The 25,236-nt window shown below is 47.5% G+C and overlaps 1 protein-coding gene across 1 annotated transcript; it reads right to left on the bottom strand.

The window, feature by feature from the left end:
- Positions 1 to 1,096: 1,096 nt before the first annotated feature.
- On the bottom strand, positions 1,097 to 25,093 carry CLEC19A (C-type lectin domain containing 19A). Its single transcript, XM_052652083.1, has 5 exons — positions 25,006 to 25,093; positions 12,901 to 13,066; positions 6,064 to 6,157; positions 2,673 to 2,805; positions 1,097 to 1,176 (listed from the first exon to the last, which is right to left on the bottom strand). The coding sequence occupies exons 1-5, from the start codon at positions 25,091 to 25,093 to the stop codon at positions 1,097 to 1,099; spliced, it is 561 nt and encodes a 186-aa protein (XP_052508043.1).
- Positions 25,094 to 25,236: the final 143 nt, after the last annotated feature.

Below are 25,236 nucleotides of genomic sequence, written 5' to 3'. Positions count from 1 at the left end.
CTTGGTCAGAAATGAAAGCCAAGAGCCCCTCTGGCTGCAGACAAAGAAGTTCTCATCCCTTGTGGCAGGAGGCAGATGAAGCCTGAGGCTCAAAGTGTCAGAACTTCAAAGGCGGGGGCTTCCCTGGTGGCTCAGCTGGTAAAGGCTCAGCCTGCAATGCAGGAGACCCCAGGTTGATTCCTGGGTTGGGACGTTCCCCTGGAGAAAGGAAAGGGTACCCACTCCAGTATTCTTGGGCTTTCCTGGTGGCTCAGACAGTAAAGCATCCACTTGCAATGCAGGAGACGTGGGTTTGATTCCTGGGTTGGGAAGATCCTGAGCTCCCAACCAAGGGAGCATGTTATGCTACAGTCAACAGCTACCAGCTGTTGTGCTACAGCTGGTTGGGACCTTGACAGTGGGGATGGGGTCATCTGGGTGCTCTTCTCAATGATGTTTCCACTTCTGGGGCTATTGTGAGTAGTGTGTGTATTACTGTGAGTAATACTATGGCCATTCATATTTGAAAACCTATTTTCAATTTTGTTAAGTACATGCTGAGAACTGGAATTGCTGGGCCCATGTGGTAATTCTGTGTTTAATTTTTTAAGGAAGTGCCAAACTGTTTTCCAGAATGGTTTCTCCATTTTACATTCCCAGCAGCAATGTATGAGTCTGGTGATATTTTCATTTTCTTTGGGGAACTACCTTCCTGTTTGGGCTCATGTGGATTAGACAATATTGACCCCTCTGTGTCAGCCATGTGCATCCAAGCAGAGTCTAGCCAACCAGCATGTGCCAAAGAGACTGCTTCAAGAATGGGCGTGTGCCCCAATTCAGGGCAGTGAGATTCAACTCTGAATCTAGAACAACCCCTGGGCTTTTATTACTTGTACCAATAAATCGACCATCCTTCATGTATCAGGCCAGTCTGAGTTGGGTTTCCTGTCACTCGTGACCAACTGATTACACTGTATCTGAAGATTTGCTTGTAGAAAATCTGTCTGAGATATTTGTCTCCACTGTGTGTTGGACATTTATTGAGCGTCGACTTTACATCAGGTACAGCTACAAGTTGATGCTGGAGTTGGGCTCGCGCCGTGAGGGTGAGAATTGATCAGTGAAAAGTTAGAGCTGCGATCTTGCAGACAAAAGGGAACTTGTGGCTGCAGGTGTTATCATTCCATGACCTCAGAGCTGTGGCGAGGGAAAAAGCAGAGACTCTGTGTGAAGGTACACCTACCACAGTAAAAGTATCCCCACCATCCCACCAAAGTAAAAGTCCTCTCCTATACACCTGGTGTCTACACTGGCATCCCTTTCTTGCTGATGCTTGAAGGGGCCGCTGTCCAGCCTTACTCTCTCCTAAGGCTAGTGTTGACTTGCTATTGTGGACAGGCAGGACAAGCCTCACTCAGAGGCTTGACCCAGCTCTGACTCCCAGGCTCCCAGACGGCTCCCAGAATAGCAATTTGCTGTTCCATGCCTCCCTCCCCTAATCAGAAGAAGAAAAAGGAGCAGTTCAGTGTTTGGATCTGGAATAGATATCGAAATCCAGCTCCATAAGTTGCTTGCTATGAAAGCTCAAACAAATCACTTAACTTCTCTGAGCCTCAGTTTCTTAATCTGTAAAGTGTAAATATTAATAATTTTTATTTCTCAAGATTGGTATGAGCAGTGATGATGTTCATGATGATGGTGATGACTGCTGATAGCACATGCAAACCACTGTAGTCACTTTATGCCCCTTATCTTCTTTTTCCTTCCCATCAACCCCGTGAGTTAATGGCAACCCACTCCAGTACTCCTGCCTGGAAAATCCCATGGATGGAGGAGCCTGGTAGGCTGCAGTCCATGGGGTCGCTAAGAGTCGGACACGGCTGAGCGACTTCACTTTCACTTTTCACTTTCATGCATTGGAGAAGGAAATGGCAACCCACTCCAGTATTCTTGCCTGGAGAATCCCAGGGACAGAGGAGCCTGGTGGGCTGCTGTATATGGGGTCGCACAGAGTCGGATACGACTGAAGCGACTTAGCAGCAGCAGCAGCAGCAGCCCCATTTTATGGATGAAGAATCTGAGGCACCAAGAAGTTGGCTACCCAATTTATAAGTGGTGGAGCTGGAATTCAGCCAAGGACATTCAACTCCAGAGTCCATGCTCTTGCCACTAGGCACATCAGCTGTATTTCCTTCAGTGCTCAGAAGAGCCCTATGTGTAGGACCGATGATTAAATCCATTGTATAGACAAGGAAAGCGAATCTCAGTGAGAATAAGCTATTGCCTCAAGGACGCAGAGTTAGAACGCAACATGGCCAGGACTTCCGCCCGACTGGGCACGCTTTTCACTACTGCGCCTGCGCACTCTTCCTGGCTTCCGTTTGTTCTAATGTCCACGAGCGCGAGCCACATTTAGTGCGCTGGTGAGCTGACATAAAAGCACCATCCTTTGGTCTCTATGCAAGTTTCTTGCTTTCTTTTCATGCTTCTGTCTCATCCAAATCACAGTTTGCATGTCAACAACACACCATTAATTATTATTTAAAATGCATCCACCACAGAGAATGGCCACGTCCGTAACACCCGCAAGGGACCTCTGGCCACTCTCCAAGGTGTTGAATAACTCACAGTGCCTCGACCATCCCTGGTGCCTCCCAGCAGCCCTGCAAGAGCCCTGTCTCAGGGGCACCCACCGCTGGTGGGCCGGTACCATATCTGCACGCAGTCCTCCTCTTCTGGGTCTGCATGGACACCGTCATCCGGCTGGCTCCCATCCCAGTAGCTGTAGTCATATGGTGAGCCGTCTGTCCATTCAAACTTCCCTTCCTGGGGGGTCGCATCCAGGGGCAAGGAAGCAAGCCAAGGAGAGAAAGATCAGGCATTCAGGCCATCTCCAGCTTGGAGTAACTTCTAATGCCTTCATATCTAACAGTGCAGAAGCCCTCGCTTTTATCTGATATACTATTATTACCACCATAACTGGTAATGGTGAAACCCTGTGGGCACAAAAGCCCCTTCATGTCCCCTGCCTCTTGCTTGTAGAAAAGCAGTAGTCTCCCAGGCCTCTCGTGAGTCACAAAAGAGCAGGTTCAAACAGTTAATGATTAGGACACTGGAATCACAGAATCTTTAGTTCCTCCCTGAAGATAGAGATGACAGTGTCCAATGCACACACCTGAGCTGTTTTGCAACAAGAGGGGAAAAGCTGACGGCATGAGGACCAGACTGCAGCTCTGACAAGCTTCTCCATCTTGGGCAGTACTGGATCTATGGCTGGCACAGTACCCTGAACTGGCTTCAAGGAAATAAGGGCAAACTGATCCTGGAGTTGAAGGATCAAGATGATGCTGATCTGACCGCTGTGTGACAAGTTTCATGATGACTGTGGGAGCTGATTGTGCTGTCCTGCATGCAGCCCCCTGCCTGTGCACTCCTGAAACTCCCCTTGAAAACCTTTGCCTCCTAACCAGCAACTGGGAGACAGTTTGGGGGACCCATCCGCCATCTCCCCAGGTTTTCAGAATACAGCATCTTTCTTATCCCACCAACCCTGTCTCTTAAACACTGTCTTTTGAGCAATGAGCAGCCAAGCCTGAGTTTGGTTCCAGCTCTGGCTGGTAATATTACTAGCTGTTGTTTGTTGAGGGCTTATTATATATCATGCCAGGTGGGCATTTTGTCCTCACCATCCTGCAAAGCAGAAACTGTCATCTCCATTTTATAGATGAAAAAACTGGAACTTAGATTAGTCTACCCAAATTCACATAGTTAATAAAGCATTAGTGCCAGGATTTAAGCCCAGGTCTATCTGACTCCAGTACTCAAGACCCTAACTATTACATTAAAAAATTTTTTTTCTACCAGTGAGTGGAAATCATCCTTCATCTTTTTCTATCTGTCCAAATAGCGTGTATTTTTCTTGTCTGCTGTGGAACCACTCTGACCAATTACAAGAAAAGTCCTGTTGGGAATCTGATTGGTGTTGCAATAAATGTGCAAATTAACTGTGGAAAGAATGACTTCCTTGCAATGCCCTGGAACAAAAGTCATTTCTCCATTTATTCAAGTTTTTAGAAGGGTCTCTACTGAAACATCAATGATTATGGAAGCCACGTTGTATAATGGAAATTGCATGCACCTTCTGGGAGAGAGACTAGAGCCTGGGATTCCAGCTCCTCTCACTTCCTAGCTCTGCAATCTAGACAACTTACTTAACTTCTCTGAGCCTCAGTTTCCACACCTGTAAAATGGACTGAATATCTCCCTCAGAGAATTATTGTGAGAACTGAATGAGGTTAAAAGCACTAAGAGACTTAACTAGTGCCTTGCATGTGGTGCCTAGGACTGAAAAGAAAAATATAAAAGCAAGTCCTTTTACTGTATCATTTGTTATTCTTGTTCTGAAGTCTTGTAATACAAGTTTCTTAACTCTAAGTGTATTCATAAACCAATTTTAAAATTACTATTATAATGGGACATTTTGGTTCTTTTTTTAAGTTACAACTTCTATACAAGTTCTTGCCAGGTGAATTCTACTGATTGTTAAACTATCTTTACTGAGCCTGGCCACTACTGTTACTTCTGCTTCACTGATAACAGTTCACTGATAACAGTTCACTGATAGCGAGTTCAACCACCCTAAATGAGCTCTTGTGTCAAGAGAGCTTGTGCAAAGCACAGGCTAAATCCTTTACATATATTGGTCCATTTACTTTGTACAACCAGGCACTGTTATTATCACTCCATTTTATAGCTGAGAAAACTGAAGCCCAGAGATATTAAAAAAAAAAAAAAATTGTCTCAAAGTCACCTGTGTGTGTGTGCTAAGCTGCTTCAGTCATGTGTGACTCTGTGACACTGTGGACTGTAACTTGCCAGGCTCCTCTGTCCATGGGATTCTCCAGGCAATAATAATGGAGTGGGTGGCCATGCCCTCCTCCAGGGGATCTTCCCAATCCAGAGATTGAGCCCGTGTCCCTTACATCTCCTGCACTGGCAGGTGGGTTCTCTGCCACTAGCGCCACCTGGGAAGGCCCCAGAGTCAGCTACCATAAACTAAATGGTAGAACAGGCACTGGAAATGGAATCCTATTCCCTGCGGTGCTCTGAGGCAGGGTTGGAGGTGTACATATGGGAGAGAGGCTCAGGATGCAGCCTGCCCGGGGTAAGTCAGCAGACAACATCTCCAGGTGGCGTCTGCTGTGATATTGCCAGGTATGCGATCTGGCCCAAGCCAGCCCTCTTTGGCCTTGTTCTCCCACCATCATTCCACCTGCTCCTGCCCCACTGCCTCCCAGACACACTGGTCTTCAGTGTCCTTGAGTGTGCTGTGACTCTCCCACCTCAAGACCTTTGCCCATGCCTAGCTGCCTGGAATGCTCTTCCTCTGACTGACTCCTATTTGTCCACTAGACATTAGCTTAAATGTTTCTTCCTCAGGGAGGCTGCAGCAGCTGTAGACGTGCCCTGCTCAGAGCTCCTTCAGGAAGATCTGTTGAGGGAGCATGGCTGAGTGACAGCTCCTTGGACCCAGCACTGCATTCACAGGGAGAACATGCTTCCTTCCTGATCACAGGTATTAGTGCTGGCCCACTCCTGCCCAAGTGGGAGTCCTGGAACGGGCATCCTCTGCCAGGGGACATCCCATTGGCTTAGCCAAGACTTTCCAGAGTGTTCTGCAATCTGAGGCTCTCCCCATCCCACCCTCCCCCATCTCCTTTCACAGGGCTCGTCATGGGCTGAAAGTCTTCCCTCCTGCCACATACCTGTCTTCTTTTTCTCCTTTGCAGATATTTTCCCTCAAAAGCCTCTTACCCATCTAATCAAGTTTTTGTGTCTGTTTTTTTGAGAATCCAAACCTAAACGGAGCCCATCACTGCCCATCTGATATGTTTCCATTCTCCTCTCTTTCACAACGTTTATCGTATTCTAACTGGGGTGTCTTGGTGTCTGATTTCTCTGTATGCAGGGCATGTGGCAGGGACCCGGCACATTTCATGTAGGTTCCACGTGAAAAGCTGGTTAAATCAAAGTGGAATCTTGGCTGGAGCTTCCAAGAGGGCCTGATGGCCAGCACTTCCTCACCTGCCTGTGATCGTGAAGCCCTGTCCAGATGTCAGCTGGGATCCCAGGAACGCAGCTGTTCACAAGGTCATACACAAAGACATTCTCCTCCCAGCTGCAAAGGTAAGAAACCCAGGTACATGTTACTCGTTTCCTCTTGGCGCAGGATTGAGTTACAAATCGACAGCAGCCTTTGTTAACCCTCTTGCTGCTGCTGCTGCTGCTGCTAAGCGCTTCAGTCGTGTCTGACTCCGTGCGACCCCATAGACGGTAGCCCACCAGGCTCCCCAGTCCCTGGGATTCTCCAGGCAAGAACACTGGAGTGGGTTGCCATTTCCTTCTCCAATGCATGAAAGTGAAAAGGGAAAGTGAAGTCTCTCAGTCGTGTCCGACTGGATCAAAGTAAATAGAGGATGTGATGCAATCTGGCTTTCTCCTTTTTCTAACTAGGGCACCCACATGGGCTGTCCTGTCAGGGGCATTTCTGCATTTTTTCCATGCCAGTGCAAAGCAGGACTCAGCACTGTTATTCATCCTATAAATTTAAGTCTATCTCAAAAACACTAGCAAATAAGGTGGATTATATTGAAGAGACAAAAAAAGGGCATTGACATTGTATTGCACATACCAAATAACAAAAATCTCCACTGGATGTTCTGCTCTTTCTCAAAAGCCCCCGCCCCCTACAGTGCCAGTCCTTACATAGCCTCCTCTCTCCTAATTTTTTTTCTCACAGAACATCTTCAAAATCGTTGGGTTTGCTGGAAAATTCAGCTAGAGGCTTGAACTTGCATAATCGACTCAGCAAAACCAAATCCTGCAATTAACTATCCACCCTCTTCAACAGGTGTCTTAGGCCATTCAGGCTGCTACAACAAAATACCACAGTCTGGGTGGTTTATGAACTATAGGAATTTATTTCTCGCAGTTCTGGAGGCTGGGAAATGCAAGAACAGGGTGCCAGCATGGCCAGGTGAGTGCACCTCTGGGTGCATACTTCTTGCTGTGCCCTCTCATGGCAGCAGGGGAGCTCTGTGGAGCTTCTTTTATAAAGGCACTAATCCTATTCATGAGGGCATCATCCTCAGAGCTTAAGCATCTCCCAAAGGCCCCACTTCCTAACACCATCACATGGGGCATTAGAATTTCAACATATGAATCTTGTGGGGACCAAAACATTTAAAACACAGCAGAAAGCATTGGTGCGATTCTCACCTCCTATTTCAAAGAGCTTATAAAGTAATTTACCTAACAAAAGAAATTGGTGGAGGACCCTGGAAGTAGTCTGCTGCCTAAAAGAACACTTAATCCATAACTCCTTTCAAAACAGGATTATGCTGAGGTATCCTTTATGTTGCAACAGATTACATCTGCTCCTGATGGCTTCTTCTAAGTGACCACTCTCTATAGGCTGCCACCTTGTCTAGAACACCTGCCCATCAATTTCATTTTGCTTAAGGTGTTGGTAGCAAGTCCAAGCACACATAATGCTGTGCTGTGCTGTGTGTGCTTAGTCATGTCTGACTCTTGCAACCCCATAGACTGCAGCCCGCCAGGCTCCTCTGTCCATGGGATTCTCCAGGCAAGAATACTGGAGTGGGTTGCCATTTCCTACTCCAGGGGATCTTCCTGACCCAGGAATTGAACCCAGGTCTCCTGCATTGCAGGCAGACTCTTTACTGCTGAGCTATAAAGGAAGCCCTAAGCACATGTAATAACTCTCCTTAATTATGTGTTTGTGGAAGACATTACTAATCCATCCCAGAAGCACTCAGAATTCTGGTTCTCAGAATCTTTCTTACACAGTGTTCTAGGCAGTCTCATACTAGGAGCTGCTAATCAAAATTGTTATAAATTGAATGTGCCCCTCCCCCAAATTCATATATTGAGATGCTAACTCCTGATGTCACTGTATTAAGAGGTGGGGCCCTTGGGAGGTGAGTAGTTCATGAGGGTGAAGCCCTCATGAATGGGATTAGTGCCCTTATAAAAGAGGCCCTAGAGAGCGTCCTTGCTCCTTCTGCCTCATGAGGATGCAGCGTGAAGATGACCAGCTGCAAACTGGGGAGTGAGCCCTCACCAGAACTTGACAGCACAAGGCGCTCTGATCTTGGGCTCCAGAACTGTGAGAAACACATTTCTGTTGTTTATCAGTGATCCAGTCTGTGCTATTTTTGTAACAGCAGCCTAAATGGGCCAAGATAGATATTAGAAGCAGTGGAGAGGAAAGATGCTGGGTGGGGCAAGGCTTACTTGCCCTCTGAAAGAAGATCTGATGTGGGCACACTAAGTAAGTGCTGACCTCTTGAGACACCCATGATTAAGTGAAAGTGAAGTCACTCAGTCGTGTCCGACTCTCTGCGACCCCATGGACTATATATATACCCCACCAGGCTCCTCCGTCTATGGGATTCTCCAGGCAGGAATACTGGAGTGGGGTTGCCATGTCCTTCTCCAGGGGATCTTCCTGACCCAGGGATCGAACCCGGGTCTCCCGCATTGTGGGTAGAAGCTTTACCTTCTGAGCCACCAGGATAGCCCATGATTACAATTAATAAAAATAATTAACAACTCTCACTATGCAGCATTGTGTTACCTGAGAACTTGTGTAAGAACTTCAGATCCATTATCTCCTCTAAAATCCTCAGTCTTAAAAGCTCAGTGTAACTATTGATGTTTCCCAGCTAAGGATTCTGACTCAGAGAATTTATGTGACTTGGGTAAGATCACCAGGCAGGAAGTGGTGGAGCGGGGACTAGCCTGTGGCTGCCTAACTCTAAAGCCCTCTTAATTTCTTCCTTTATAACATCTGCTGTTCCCATCCCCTAAGCTTCCCAAAGCTTCAAGATCCTGATTCAGGACTAGTTCTTCCAGGAAACATTCTGTGAGAACCCTCTATATAATCCTTGAACACCTGTAGCAGAAAGTTTCCATGCTCCCCAGGGTGGGCTGGTTGGCTTAGTTTTCTCCTTCTTGAGGTTGTGTGTGCATGCTAAGTCACTTCAGTCCTGTCTGACTCTTTGTGACATTGTGGACTATAGCCTGCCAGGCTCTTCAGTCCATAGGATTCTCCAGGCAAGAATACTGGAGTGGGTTGCCATGCCTTCCTCCAGGGGATCTTCCCAAAGCAGGGATCGAACCTGTGCCTCTTATGTCTCTTGCATTGGCAGGCAGGTTCTTTACCACTAGTGCCACCTGGGAAGCCATTTCTCAAGGTCTCTTCTCTACAAATGGGCTGCAAGGACCACATGGACCAATCTAACACCTTATTTCTATATGGCATCCTATCTCACACCACCACCAGTCTCTGCTCAGTGTTGATGTTCCAAGACCATGTGTTTTGTCTAACATTAGAGTGGTATGATTTGGGGGGGAGGACAAAGTATTCTTCAGTCCAATGTGTCTTTGCTGTTGGTCCTATCCAGTGAAGCACAGGCATTCCCATGTGCCCCTCTCATGCACAATTCATAGTGTCCTAGATTAACTGCTGAACATGTGTGGTGAGTGGTCATCTAGGGGAGTGGCTGCCCTGCCATTAAAATGGCACTACATCCACCTGGGCTGGATGGATGGATCTAACGCTGGGCTTGAGGAAGCACAAGCTGGAGTCAAGATTGCCAGGAGAAATATCAATAACCTCAGATATGCAGATGACACCACCCTTATGGCAGAAAGTGAAGAAGAACTAAAGAGCCCCTTGATGAAAGTGAAAGAGGAGAGTGAAAAAGTTGTCTTAGAGCTCAACATTCAGAAAACTAAGATCACAGCATCCAGTCCCATCACTTCATGGCAAATAGATGGGGAAACAGTGGAAACAGTGGCTGACTTTATTTTGGGGGGCTCCAAAATCACTGCAGATGGTGATTGCAGCCATCAAATTAAAAGATGCTTACTGCTTGGAAGGACAGTTATGACCAACCTAGACAGCATATTAAAAAGCAGAGACATTACTTTGTCAACAAAGGTCCGTCTAGTCAAGGCTATGGTTTTCCAGTAGTCATGTATGGATGTGAGGGTTGGATTATAAGGAAAGCTGAGCACCAAAGAATTGATGGTTTTGAACTGTGGTGTTGGAGAAGACTCTTGAGAGTCCCTTGGACTGCAAGGAGATCCAACCAGTCCATCCTAAAGGAAATCAGTCCTGGGTGTTCACTGGAAGGACTGATGTTGAACTTGAAACTCCAATATTTTGGCCAATATTTTTTCCAATATTTTGCGAAGTGCTGACTCATTTGAAAAGACCCTGATGTTGGGAAAGATTGAAGGCAGGAGGAGAAGGGGACGACAGAGGGTGAGATGGTTGGATGGCATCACTGACTCAATGGACATGAGTTTGGGTAAACTCCAGGAGTTGGTGATGGACAGGAGGCCTGGCATGCCGTGGTTCATGGGGGTCACAAAGAGTCGGACACGACTGAGCGACTGAACTGAGAGCCACTTTTGTTCAATGGCACCTGCTTGGAAAACTATTTCAATATTTTATTGTGTTTTCCCCATATGTGGTCAAAATAACTGGGAGATAGAAATGCCCGAGGTGCTACTGTAAGTAATAAGGAGCGAAAATCAAATTAACTTAATTCAGTTCAACTGTCACTTGAAGCAAAGATGGAAATTATTAGGTAAGCTGAAAGGATGAGAAACTTAAACTTTAATTAGATGCTCCATGAACATAAGTTGATTGTGCATTTAATTATGAAGGAAAACAACAAAATTACAAAGCATGAAAAAAATGCCAGAATTAGAGAATTGGATTGTGTCTCAGAGACAAGATGTAATTAGAGATTTTATAATATTGTCTAGCTTTATGGGAACTGAACTTGGTTTATAACAGATGCATGTGTTGTGCAAATTCAACTTTTCTACACGTTTTCAGCAAAGTATCATATGCCAGAGTGGAAAACTACCTGTATAAGATAGGAGATGCTAGCATAAAATTTGAGGAACATTTATATAAGAGAAAAAAAAAGAGGGATGTCAGGAATTCAGAAGAGAGAAAGGAGGCAAGTTGAGGCAGAAAAGAACAGAATTTGAGTCAGGGGCTGTTGGAAAACCCCCGAATCTACCTGGAATCCTTCCCAGTACCTATTAAGCCAAGGGCTCCATGGGGCAGGCTGGGCTGTCCTTCCTGTGGACCACCAAAGGGAAATCATGTGGAATCACCTTTAAATTTCCTCTTTATTACATATATTTAATTTTCCTCTATAGGCCGGGAATTTGGGGGAACTTATTTTATCCATCCTTATACGTGCCAGTCATAGGCTGCACTGAGCTCTGTATCACAGGGGATTTGACTCTGAAGACTGCCTTGCTCAGGCTTCCACGTCAGCTGCCCTCCATGCAAGGGGAGGCACTGATGGAGGCTGGGAGGGAGAGAGAAGCCAGGGTGATTCGTTCTCTCTCTGCCTGGGGAGGTGCTGGCAGGGGCTGCCTGGTTTCTGCGGCTCCAGCTCTCATAGGACTGAACTGCCCTCCAGTTACAGGTAGAGCTGGCTTCCTGCTGGTGTGAATCTCTAGAAAAACTACTGCGTCTTTAAATACTCAAGAGTCCATCACTTGCGAATGTATGAGACTCCATGTTAAACATTTGTAGCGGTCAGATGTTGATTGCCTCACTCTAGTCTTCAGCACCACCAAGGATACAGAGGATACACTGGTAGATGAATCAATGTGAGGATTCAAGAGTTTGTTTGTTTGTTTGTTTGTTTTTAACTAAGATTGAGGACCCCTTCCCCGTTTGTAACCAAACTTGGCAACTCTGAAGCATAAACAACCAACCAGGGTTCTAACTTCAAGGCTCGGAGATTCTTGGAAAATCAGGCAAGACTGTAAATTTGTAGCTTAGTGGCAATGGAACGCATCGCATCTGGCTTCAAAGAACCCACAAATCAGCAAGGAAATCATATGTGAAAAGAAGTCACTAAAGTGATGAAGAAAGTGCTCCTGGGGAAGTGGATGTGTGCGGTCAGTTGCTACCAAGTCTGGAGTGACTTCAGTGCAGAGATGGCAGAGCTGAGTCTGGAAGGTTAAGGAGGAGTCTACCTGGAGAAGACAGGATGGGAGTTCCCAGTGGGGGAAACAGAATATGCAGATATGCAGGAGTAAATGGGCTAGACCACACTGGAGAATGTCAAGATGGTCAGTGTGGCTGGGGCTTGGGAGGCATGGAGGAATGTCGAAGGAGGCTTGGTGGGTGGGCTATGGAACCCAGCTGCTCAGGTTCAAATCCTGGCTCCACCACTTCATAGCAAGATACCTTCTTGGAGCCTTAGGTTCCTATCTGTGACATGAGGGTACCAACCTAATATGGTTTGCAAGAACTTGATGCTTAGCATGCATGCTAAGTCACTTCAGTTGCGTCTGACTCTTTGCAACCCCATGGACTGTAGCCTGCCAGGCTCCTCTGTCCATGGGATTCTCCAGGCAAGAATGCTGGAGTCTGGTGCCAGGGGATCTTCTCAACCCAGGGATCAAACCTGCATCTCTTGTGTCTCCTGCTTTGGCAGGCAGATGCTTTACCACTAGTGCCACCTGGAAAGCCCAACTCTTAGGAAATAATTGTCAGTTATTACGCTTTATGTTATGCTATTAACATGTACATTATATGGATTGTTTCATTGGTTCAACCCCCCTGTGATACTGGAAAAGGCATGGCATAAGTTTGGCACTTATAAAAACGGACCTTCCAGCCTGCTGTTTGCAACCCTTGCTAAATGCTTTGTCCTCTACTGCCAAGGCCAGTTTCAGTGACAATAACAGCTGAAATTACCAAAGAGAAATACCAATGGAAGACACCATTCTCTACATCCCTTTCCAAGGGGGTGCTTGACTGGGCTACAAAGGACAGAGGAGTCCACTCACCTGTGGATGGAGGCCAGTTTGGCAGACTTCCTGCCAATGGAGAACTCTGAGCAGTAGAAGTCAGCCTCAGCCCAGGTCTTATTGAGAGGGAAAAATCTGTAGCAGTGGCCTTTGAACTCCATCCAGAACAGTGGGCACAGGGAAGCCTGGGGCAGCTCTGGCATGGCTGGGGACAGAGAGAAAACGGACTGGGAAGAAGGCTGGCCGTGTGAACACTGATGCTATGGCTTATGACATCTTTTAAAGTATAAAAGTAAAAAGTGATCCCAGTATGATTAACACATGCCTAAAATTTACAAAATAGTAAAGGTAATATGTATTCGTTATAGAATCCTTGGAAAACGTTACTGCCTTGGAGTGTTTTTCTTCTTGTCATGTTGAAGGCAGTGATTTTTCAAAATGCAATTGTGATTATATTGTCCATAAACCCCCATCGGTATTCTGATTTCTAAAAATTAGAGTATAAGCACTTCCCCTCATATCATTATAAATTTTTGTAAAGATTGTTTCAAACAGCTCTTGAATACTCCCCTGAGTGTCCACCCCACCCCCCCAAGTTTATTTAATCATTCCCTATTTTGGTCTAATTATATTGTTTCCTCTTTTTAAAAGAAACAATTAGAAAAAGTGCTGAGATGAACAGCCTTGTCTACAAAGCTTTTGCAGCATTTCTGATTTTCTGGGGAGAGATTTTTAAGGCTTTGATATAATTTGCTAAATTGCCTCCTGAAAGCAATTTCTACTCCCACGGTGATGTCTGAGAATGCCCATCTCATCGTGCCCTTGCCAGCACTGTTACCACTTTAACGGCAATCTTTGCAAATTTTATAGGCAAAAAAATGATATCTTATTTCAATCTAAAATTCTGGACTCTCTGGCAAAAGCGGATATTTCCCTACACGTTTAATGACAAAGACAGCCAAGACTATTTGTATCTTTAGCCCATGACTACTGGGGTTCAGGATGTGTTCTTAATTCTGAAAGGGGACAGTAAAGTTCTCCAAACTCTCAGCCCCTCTGGGGGCCTCTTGGTGTCGTTTGGAAAACCACGATTGAAGACGACCAAGCCGGGGAGACAGGCATGCTGAGAATCTGCCTGGAACTTGGATGTGTGGTTCATCTGTAAGAGCAGGTACCAGGCAGTGGTGAAATTGTTAGACTGGAGCCCAGAAGCCTGGGTCCCAGCCTCAGCTGTGCGTCTCAATGCCATATAATGCTGGCACCTTCCTTTCCTTCTCAGCGGTCAGGCTGGCACCTCTTGTGGTGCCCGGGGTGTGGATCTTTGCCTTCAAAACCACTCTGTTAGCTGGCTGGGCTCATGAATAAGGAGGTAGTGGACCCCATTTACTGAGCATTTATGATGTGCCAAAGACTGGCTGGGGCTTCCCTGGTGGCTCAGGGGTAAAGAACCCGCCTGCCAATGTAGGAGATGCAGGTTCGATCCCTGGGTGGGGAAGATCCCCCCGAGAAGGAAATGGCAAGCCAATCTAGTAGTCTTGCCTGGGAAATCCCAGGGACAGAGGAGCCTGGTGGGCTACAGTCCGTGGGGTCACAGAGAGTTGGACACGACTGAAGCTAATGAGTACAGGCACAGTGAATGTACACATACAACTCTATGAATTTTTCCGGGAAGGAAAGGGACAGTTGCTTTAATCAACAGAGCTGAGTTTCCCTGGTGGCTCAGACAGTAAAGAGTATGCCTGCAATTCGGGAGACCCAGGTTCAATCCCTGGGTCAGGAAGATCCCCTTGAGAAGGAAATGGCAACCCACTCCAGTATTCTTGCCTGGAAAATCCCATGGATGGAAGAACCTGATGGGCTATAATCCATGGGGTCGCAAAGAGGTGGACACGACTGAGCAACTAACACACACACATGTAGGCAGGCAGCTTCCAGCTGGGGGCTATCTGTCCCCGATGAAAGCCACTGGGCTTTTCTGTTTGACCAGAACCAGCCCTCCCCTCATCCTAGGCTGCTGTACTGGTCAATCCTGGCTTGTCCCACCCCTCCCCGCCAGTCCTGGCCAATTGTCTTTCAGAGTACCAGTATCCAAACTGGGGTCAGCTGATCCAAAATCTGCTCTCTTAACCCTCCCTTATATGCAAAGGGCGTTATGCATTTAGTGGGCTCAGTACCCCTGGCCCTTCCCTGCTCCTCTCTGGACCTCAGTCTCCTTTCTCAGTCGAGAGCACTGGTCTAGGGGGATATTGCCTCGATGCTGAGAGGGCTGAAGGACCCCTTGTGAGGCTGGGTGTTGCTGAGCTCCCTGTGGGGACTTTGCCAGTGCCTTCCTCACAGAGAGAGGCAGCTGAATCACTCCCAAGGGTCTCCTTTTGGAGCATTTCCCCCTTTGCATGAATGAGAAGCAGCAAGTCATTTCCATCTACTATTCACCCATCACTTACAACCATGGACACACATTGGTGAGCACTTGGCCATGTCTGTGCAGGAGTTGGCTGGAACAACTGGCCCAAGACGATATTTGCTGATGCTAAATGACTTTCCCCACTCTCACCCATCCTACAATTACTTTACATACTAAGTATTCATACTAGAGATGGAAGTAAAGGATATAACCATCCCAGTTTGCCCAGGACTGTCCCCAGTCTAAATCTGAAAGTGGCACATCCCAGCCCCCAACCCCCAACCCTTATTTGATCTCCTGGAGCACTGGTTCTCAACCAGGGGTGATTTCGATTCCCAGGGGACAGGAAGCAATGCCTAGAGACATTCTTGGTGGTGGGCCTATTGGCATCCAATGGGTAGAGGCCAGAAATGCTGCTAAACATTCTACAATGCCCAGGACAGCCCCCACAACAAAGCATTTTCACACGTGAAATGTCAATAGGGGGACTTCCTGGTGGTCCCCCTAAGGGGCTAAGACTCCACACTCCCAATACAGGGAGCCTGGGTTCAGTCCCCACTTGCCACAACTAAATATCCTGCATGACGCAAGCAAGAGCAAAGACCTTGCATGCTGCAACTAAGAGCTGGGGCAGTCAAATAAATAAACAAACATTAAAAAAACCCAAAACCAACAACAAAATGTCAACAGAATTCCTGCCCTAGATGGAAAGCTGAATTCCAAAATGTAAAATAACCTCACGGAGCCACAACATAAAACATCACAGCAAATGTCCACACTCCTCAGCCCATCTGTAGTTTCTCCAACAAAAACGCATCAGAAAACTGATTAGAAGTAGAGTTTGGGTTCTTTCTCTTATTTTACAGTTAAAATGTAAAACTGTCACAAACCCGTGGCTTAAAAGCCCCGGGGCTGGAACACTGTGGTTAAATTTAACTGTACAGACTTCACGGAAGGATGGGGCAGAGGACAAGCCTTGCTTTTCATCCCGAGTCTGAAAGAGGTGACAAACTCTTTGTCATCTCTCCCACGGCGGGAGGATTCCCCGCTCCTCGAATCCGGTGTAATCTTCCCCCGAAGGTGAAAGTTTTTACCTTCTCTCTGCTCTATGAGGGGATCCCGCTCTCAATGTTCTGCTTCAAATGGCTCAGCTGTCATCCCCCGCGCCCCGGGTGGATGTAAAACCCTAGCCTCAGTATTAGGGAGGCCGACTCCGCACGCACAGCGCTGCTGCTCATGTGCCCACTGCTTTGGTTTCTTTTTTTTTTGTTTCCTGCCCCTGGGTGCCCCAAACACTTTCCTGGAAGCCCAGCTTACTTTTCAGTGGATGTTTGTAAAGTTTATCCGCATTTCTAGATGTCTATAGTGGAGCCATTTTCTGCTCTCCAGTTGACCATAAGGTCTGATCTGGAAGTTTCCACCCTCGTTGTCCTCTCTTTTCTTTTCATTAAAAAACAAAAAAACACCACAACTTTTAATTTGGAATAAATTTACCTTTACAGATAAGTTGCAAAAATGGTATACAGAGTCCTTGAATATACGTCATTCAGTTTCTCCTAATGTTACTATCTTAACATTTCCATGGTACGTTTGTCACAACTAAGAAATTTGTGTAGGTACATACTCTTCGGGGCTTCCCAGCTGGTGCTAGTGGTAAAGAACCTGGCTGCTAATGCAGGAGACATGAGACTAGGGTTCGATCCCTGGGTGGAGCGGGTCCCCTGGAGGAGGGCACTGGCAACCCGCTCCAGTACTCTTGCCCGGAGAATTCCATGGACAGAGGAACCTGGCAGGCTACAGTCCGTGGGGTGACAAAGAGTAAGATGCGACTGAAGCAACCTAGCACGCATGCACTCTTCACTAAACTACGCGTTTTATTCAGATTTCACCGGTTTTTTCTTTACCTGTTCCCAGATCCAGCCTAAGAAACCCCATATATTCACTCTACCTTTGTGTTTTATTTGATATCAACTATCTTTGATATCAAATACTATCACTGTCTTGATTAAAGCAATTGTTCCTTTCTTTCTCTAGAAACTTGCCCAGTGATGTGTATACACACACACACACACACACACACACACACACACACACACAGAGTCTCCCCCCTATTATTTTTGGCCTCACTGTGTGGCATGTGGGATCTTAGTTCCTGACCAGGCAATGAACCCTTGCCTCCTCAGTGGAAGCAAGGAGTCTTAACCACTGGACTCCCAGGCAAGTCCTATATACACACACACTTTTGATTAGACAAAACTGACAAGAATTGGCTGGAACTGGCCAGAACTGTCTGGCATTGTTGGATATTTCCCCCAAATCATCTTTACCTCTTCTCTTTCCCTCTCCTCGTATCCAATCAGTTTTTAAGTCTTTTTGTTCCACCTCCCAGTGCCTCTCCAATTCCTTTCTCTCTCTCCTTCTTTTTCTTTCTTCCTTCCTTCTTTCCTGTCTTCCTCCCTCCTTCTCCTTCCCTCCTTCTCTCTGTCGGTGTCGCTCCCTTCCACATTCTTCCTTCCCCCCATAGTCTCTCACAGAAACCTCCTCAATTGTCTCTTGGCTGTTCTTTCTGCCTCATCTCACCTTGCAGACCCAGAGAGATCCTTCCAAAACCCTGAGCTGGTCCTCACAGACGCCCTCCAGGAGTGCCCGTCGCCTTTGGGAACAGCGCTCCCTCCTGCCCCTGCAGCTTATGCCATCGCTCACAACATGCTCCAGATTTGCTTCAGCTCTTGTGTGTTCAGCTCTGCAGACACTTGCCTTGGCCTGTCTTCAGCTGATCTGAGCTTCTTCCTTGAGTCTTGGCTGTGCAGTGGCTTCTTTAGGGAAGATGAGGTAGGAGCCTCTCTGAGAGCCCCTAGAGCCCCTGCACCCGCCGTCCACATGTCCCCAGGAACTCTTGTTCAGTCTGGCCTCCCCCTGCTCAAGGTCTTCTGTGATCATCCCTCTCCCTGGTGCCTGGCACATAGGAGGTAACTAGTTTTGAATGACTAAATGCATGCCAGGGAATCAAACACTGCTCCTTTGGGTCAACTGTCCCTTTGAGGGGTGGGGGGACAGTGGTGAGAAGGGTGTGGGCACCACCCATGTGTCCTGATGCCGCCAAACTGGTCTATCTTGACTCTAGGATGGCGTGCCTGGACTTTTCCAGCTGAGCACTGAGGGCATTGACTGACCCTGGTTTTCCATACTGTTTAGCACAATGGCTGCTGTGAGAAGCGGTACCAGCTTCACCAGGGAGCTCGTTAGCAATGGAGAGCCTCAGCCCCCACCTTCCCGCCCTCCTCCCCACTCCTGGTCCCTTTGATTTTCTCCACTGAGCAAGTGGTGGTTATGAATGCCTGGGGTGAAACCTACCAGAAAATGGGGCTGTGACAGGTCACTGCTCAATTAATCCCCTTTCCACCTGGGCAGGCAAAGGCCTTTAATTGGGAGGGCCTGGGAGGCAAAGGAGCCGCTTGCCTGCACTGGGATGGTAATGAACTCCACCCTGCCTGGCATCCCCCACCCCCCACCTCTTTTACCTCTGGGATTTTAGAAACAAGCATTAGAAGGGTTTCAGAGGACTTTCATCAACCTGGAGCTCAAAGTAGCCTTGGCTAAGCTGTGTCTCTTTTGTGAAGAGATGTCTATAGCTTTACAGCTTGACAGAGAGTAATGGCAACATAATGGCCAGGGCCCACCCTACTGAGCTTCCACCCGAGCCATGCAATGTGCCAGGTGTTCTGTACATGGCAATTCATTTAGCCTTCACACATCTTGTAAGGTAGGTATTCCCCGCCTCTGGCCTCATGGATCTTACATTCTATGGAGACTGACATTAAGAAAAATAAGCACAGAAATAAAATGTCATTAATACACAGGTAATATGGCTTTGTGTCATGCAGGCAAAAACTTGAGGGAGCAGCTCCAGATTATTTCAGAAATTTGTCATTTGTTTGTCCCTTTTCTCTCCCGAGTTGAACTGAGGGCCATCCCCACCCCCACTGATGATTACAATGACACCAGAGTGAGTCCCCTTCCCGGACGGGGAAAATGCAGGGTGTATAACACCCGTTATACAGGATACAGGATCACCTGAAAGTGGTACATAACCCAGATTCAGAAACCCAGAGAGCTTCCTGGAGGGGGTGATGTGAGACCCCTACTGGGACCTGAAGGACGAGGAAGAGTCAGCAGAAGAGTGTTCCAAGTGGAGGGCAGAGCATGTGCAAAGGCCCAGAGGTGTGAGAGAGAAGGGAGCATTTGGAGAACTGCGAATGGTTCAGCCTGGCTGGGAATTTGAGAGAGGGATGAAGCTGGAGGTGATGCAGAGGAGGGGTGGGATATGGGGGCGGGATGCACAAAGAAGCTTGTTGCCCTGGAAACCAAGAGGCCAAACTACATGGTATTTTACCTCAATTAGCAGCACCGAAGGCCCCCAAGGTCTCCCAGCTGGGGTGGGAGTCAAAGCTTTTGGAAGCTTTGAGCTTGTTAAGGAAAGAGGACACGCCAGCAGAGTTTGGGGCTCATTTTTTTTAATCTCTCTTTTTTAAAAGAATAAATTGTCACCTTCCCACACGATCTTGCTGTTCACTCCCCTGGCCCCAATCCAGCCTCCCACAAACGCACTACCCTGCTGCCTGCTACCCAGATCAGCCTTGGGAGCCAGCCGGGAGAGATGGGGGCTCTGGGGGCTACATTTGCCCCCCCCCCCCCACATCACTACTGGGCCCCAGGTGTCCCAGGGGTTCAGAAGTGTCTCCCAGTGTCTGGGAAGGTGGCCCTTGGGAGAGCTCAGTCACTTTCAGTGCCTCCCTGGTCCATACACCCCACCCTCAGGGGGCCTTTCCACTGAGTCCTGGCTGTGGTGTGCAGAACTACTGGCCCCAGGCCTCTCATGCCTGAGCATTGCTTTCCCTTCTCCAGGGCTGCTCTTGTGGCCATATGATACAGAGGAGACAGCACTGGGTGGTTTTTTATTTTGCTTATAACGGTGACCATTCATTGCATCCTAAGTATACCTGTGGAGACCAAACTGGGGGTGGGTATCTGTATCATCCCCCCTTTACAGTTGCAGAAACTGAGGCGCAAACTGGGGGTGGGTATCTGCATCATCCCCCCTTTACAGATGCAGAAACTGAGGCTCAAACTGGGGGTGCGTATCTGTATCATTCCCCCTTTACAGATGCAGAAACTGAGGCTCAAAGAGGTTAAGTTCCCACTGCTAAAAAGTGGCAGTGTCAGGATGAAACTCAGGTCTGAAGCATTCCAGTGCCTCCAGAAAATATCTTTTTTTGTCTTGTTTTCTCATTTGTAAGACAAACATATTAAACACCAAATTTAACAGTGTAATGGACTGAATGTTTGCGCCCCACCCTCAGGTTCATATATTGAAATCCTACCCCCTAATGTGATGGTATTTGGAGATGGGGGCCTCCAGGAAGAAATTAGGGTCATAAGATGTCATAAGGGTGGACCCCCATGATGGGGTTAGTGCCCTTATGAGAAGAGAAGAGACAGAGCTCTCCTCTCTGTGGCCATTTGCAAGACAGGGAAAGAGCTCTCACCAGGAACTGAATTGGTCAACACCCCAGTTTTGGAGTTCCCAGGCTTTAGAGCTGTGAGAAATAAATTCCAGGGCGTTAAGCCTCCCAGTCTATGGTACTAGGTTCCTTTGGGTTTTTCCAAAATGTCTTATGGAAAAACATGAATGAACTTTTTGGCCAGCCCAATATTTTGTGATAGAAGCCTGAGATAACTAAGAGCATCATGATCAAGCAAATAATTCAATGTTTCCTGGGTGCTTATTTGGCTTGAGGTCTGTGCCCTCAAGTCACAGTCTGGAGGGAGGAACACATGGCACACCTGGCCATGAGTCCTTACAGGCTAAGGGACATTCTAGAAGAGTGCAGAGGGCTCTGGGACCATATAGTGGGGGCAGGGAATAGGCTAGAGTGTCCAGGTCGGGGCGAGGGGGGCACTCTAGGATCCAACTCTATGATCCAGACTAGAGGGTGCAGAGGGATGTACTCTGGGAAGCAGGGACTCTCTGTTGCCCAAGCCTCTGTGTGCCAGCCTCAGAGCTTAGACTCTGGAGTTAGATTACTCTAGTTAGAAATTCAACTCTTTGTGCCTCAGTTTTCTTCTCTGTAAAATGGGCATGATGATAGTGCCTACTTCACAGGTAAGCCAGTGCCTGACTCATAGTAGGCATTCTAGTAAACATGAGATATTATTACAGCAGAAACAGCCTCAGCCCTGAAATATTCCTGGAGCTGGGAATATTCCTGGTGCAGGAGAAGAAGACGAACCAGGCCCACTGTCAATAAGGATGGGTTTTGGCCGTGTGCCCACCTTCATGGTCTGCACTCTCACCAAGACCCCAGCTGAGCGCTCTCTAGTCCCACATCAACACACACACACTCACACATCCAAACACCATTCCACAGTGCCAGCTTTTTGGAGGGGAGAGGAAGAGGCTACGGAACGTAACTGATTCTCCCTCCCCAACCCTGAAGCCCTGTAGAAAGAGGCTCTGAGCATCGAAACACTTTGTTAGAATTTCCTTTGCTGTGAAAAGTTCTTGGCTCACGAGCCAAGGAAAGGAAGCTTTTTGATGGTTATGCTTGAAGAATCATAATAGCAAATGTTTTGGTAGACTTTACCAGGTGCCAGGCCCTCTTTTAAGCACTTAATATTTGTGAATCCACATAAACAAGGTGATCAAAGCCAGGTTCTGAGAAAGGTTTTAGGAAAAGGATCTAGTCTGGCTAAATCCTCCCAAGTCTCTCAGAATTGTCTAAAGCAGGAAGCATGGGTCCCCAACCCCTAGGGCATGGACCAGAACCAGCCTGTGGCTTGTTAGGAACCAGGCTGCACTGCAGTAGGTGAGCGGTGGGTGAGTGAGCAAAGCTTCATCTGTATTTACAGCCGCTTCCCATCACTCGCACCACTTGAGCTCCACCTCCGGTCAGATCAGCGGCAACATTAGATCCTTACAGAAGCTCAAACCCTAGTGGGAACTCTGTCTGTGAAGGATCTAGGTTTGCGTGCCCCTTATGAGAACCATCCTACCCCTCCCCAACACTGCCTCACCCCTAGTCCATGGGAAAACTGTCTTCCAGGAAACCAGTCCCTGGTGCCAAAAAGATTGGGGACTGCTGGTCTAAAGGTTTGTTTCCAAAGCAAATCTAGGGGTGTGGCTGAGTTGTACAATTTGAATATATTTGCATGTTCATGAAAGATCCAGAGCAGTGGGATTAAGGGGGAATTTTACACCTAAAGGCTAGGGGTGCAGGAGAAGATGACGAACCAGGCCCACTCTCAGTAAGGACAGGTTTTGGCTGTGCGCCCACCTTCATGGTCTGCACAGGCTCACCAAGACCCCAGCTAAGCACTCCCCAGTCCCACATCAACACACACACTCACACTTAAAAACGCAAACACTTAGCTCACACATTCCTTCCGAAATCACTTTGCTCTAGTGGGTTTGTCCACTCAGGCTTGAACTGGGCTTTCCGCTGGGCTGGACAGATGATGACCTTGGCCAGATTATTTGGCTTCCATAGGCCTCAGTGTGTACAACTGTAATGATGTGGAAGGATCAGGCTGAGTGGACTTCTGGGACCTGTCCTTCCAACTCTGACTCTGAGGTCTCCAAAGTTGCTGGGTTGGCAGGGATCTCAGTCTCCCTATCAGTATAGTGGGACTGAGGCATGGGGCTAGAGGTCAGAAGTGCCTTTTTGAAGGCATTTCTGTCACAGCAGAAAACTATGTCTTCTGGCCAATTCTATCATAACATCAACAACCACAGTGGCAGAAGTAGTAAGGTAAAAGCTGTTTTTTAAATGCTTACTATGTGCTAAGCTCTTCACTTGCATGATCTCCTTGAAGATTCTCTAAAACCATTATTATCCCCACTTTCCAGAGGAGAAAACTCTAAGCTCTGAGAAAGGTCCCACGGGCGCAAACTAGTGAGAGAGGAGGAGGACTTCCCTAGTTGCTCCCACTCTCAAACTCAGCCTCAGGCCTTTGCACTTACTGCTGGGCAGAAAGGCAAGATCTTGGAACACACAAGTATCCTTTGAAGATATTCTGTCCAATTTCTCTCCTGTTCACCCATTGCTCAGATGAGAAAACTGAGGCACAAGAACAAGGATGCAAAGACACCATTATGGGCTGAATGTCTGCGTGCCCTCCCAAATTCCCATTGCAAAGCCCCAACCCCCAGTGTGATGGTGTTTGCAGGTGGAGCCTTTGGAAGACGATGAAGGTTAGATGGAGTCATGGGGTCCCCATGATGGGATTAGTGGCCTTACAAGAAGAGGAAGAGAGACCAGAGCACTCTCTCTCTCTCTACCATGTGGCCACTTGCAAGCCAGGAAGGAGGCCCTCTCGATGTAACAGATCAGGTGGCATCTTGATCTTGGACATGAAGCTTCCAGAATGCTTCTTATAGTTGAAGCCACCCAGTCTGTGGTGTTTTGTTATGGCAGCCTGAGCTGACTAATACAAACACTCAGGAAGTTTATGGCAGACCAGAGCCCCCGATGCTTGCCCAAATGAACTGACCACCCTTTACATCCCCCATCACTAGGGTTGCTAGATTAAAAAATGTCCAGAAAAATTTGAATTTCAGATAAACAAGTAATTTTTAGCATAACGTGTGTCCCATGCAATATTTGAGACACATTAAAAAATGATTTATTGTTTACCTAAAATTCAAGTTTACCTGGACATCTATTAATCCTATCACCCTTCTATTTAGATTCACCCCAATACTGTAACAGCTCAATAACATGGTCTTATGGGGATCTTACGGATGTTTCATTACAGTATTAGTTCCATTTTAATAGAGACAGAAATAGTATCTATGCCACAGAGTTATTGTGAGGATTAAACAATTCCATATATAAAAAGTGCTTAAAACAGTGCCTGGTATATAGTGAGGGCTACACAGCATCAGTTGTTGTTATTGGTATTATTAATAGTTTTAAAACAATGTTTGGAAAGCACCCTCCTGGTAGAGGTGACAGGCAAGATCCTCTGCCTTGAAGGGATTAAAGGACTCAGGATTCTTCCTACCCCAGAGTCAGCACCCCGACCTCCCTATTGAGTTGAAGCCCAGTGTCCTTCAAGTGGGATACTGGGAGGCCACATGCCTGTGTCTGATGGGTCCCAATCCCAGGAGATCCAAAAAATTTGCAGAGCTGAGTGTCATTAGGCCAGGCGCCAGGGAGGTCACTAGAGGGACCCCCATGTCCTCCTGTGTGCCCAACGCTATGGCACAGCAGCAAGTCTGAAAGCTCCCTGGGAACAGCTATCACAGCCAAGGTGAGGGTGGGTAGCTCAGATGCCAAATCCCTAACAAAAACATCATTTTCAGATCTTATAGTGCCAGGCACTTTCCTCACATTATCTCATCTTCCTTGCATAGTAGTCCCAGAGGGGGCCATTGTGACCACTGTTTTCTAAAGGCAACCAAGGCTCAGAGAAGTCAAGAAACTTGTGCTAGGTCACAGAGCTTTCAAGATGCAATGCTGGGCTTTATCACCAGGTCTCTTTGGGTCTGGCCCTAGGACAGTGTCCATCAGCTGGAGGGAGAGGAGCTGGATGGGGGCTGTCAGGAAGCTCGGCTTGGCCCCCCAACATTCCTTGGGTCAGGCAGGCCTGCAGCCTAGTCAGTGAGGCCTCAGTGACAACTAAAGTATTTGCAGATGTCCTCCTGTGCACCTGCTCCCGGCCCTGGCCCCAGTACTCACCTGGGCTGATGTTGATGTCCGTCTGTGGAAAGGCTTGCGCGGAGAGAAGGGTCAGGACGGACACGGTCCACAGCCCCCACTTCTGCATCCTGGGCCCCAAGAAAGCCACCTCCCAGCTTGAGCAGGGGAAAGAGGCCCTGCCGGGTCCGATGGCTCTCCTGCTCAGAACTCAGTAGGACTGGGTAGAGAGACCCCAGTCTCCGCCCTCTCCCCTCCCCTCCTTCTCCCACC

The sequence above is a fragment of the Budorcas taxicolor genome, chromosome 2 (genome assembly GCF_023091745.1).
Source record: "Budorcas taxicolor isolate Tak-1 chromosome 2, Takin1.1, whole genome shotgun sequence".
NCBI lineage: Eukaryota > Metazoa > Chordata > Mammalia > Artiodactyla > Bovidae > Budorcas > Budorcas taxicolor.
This window is presented reverse-complemented; position numbering and strand designations above follow the sequence as displayed.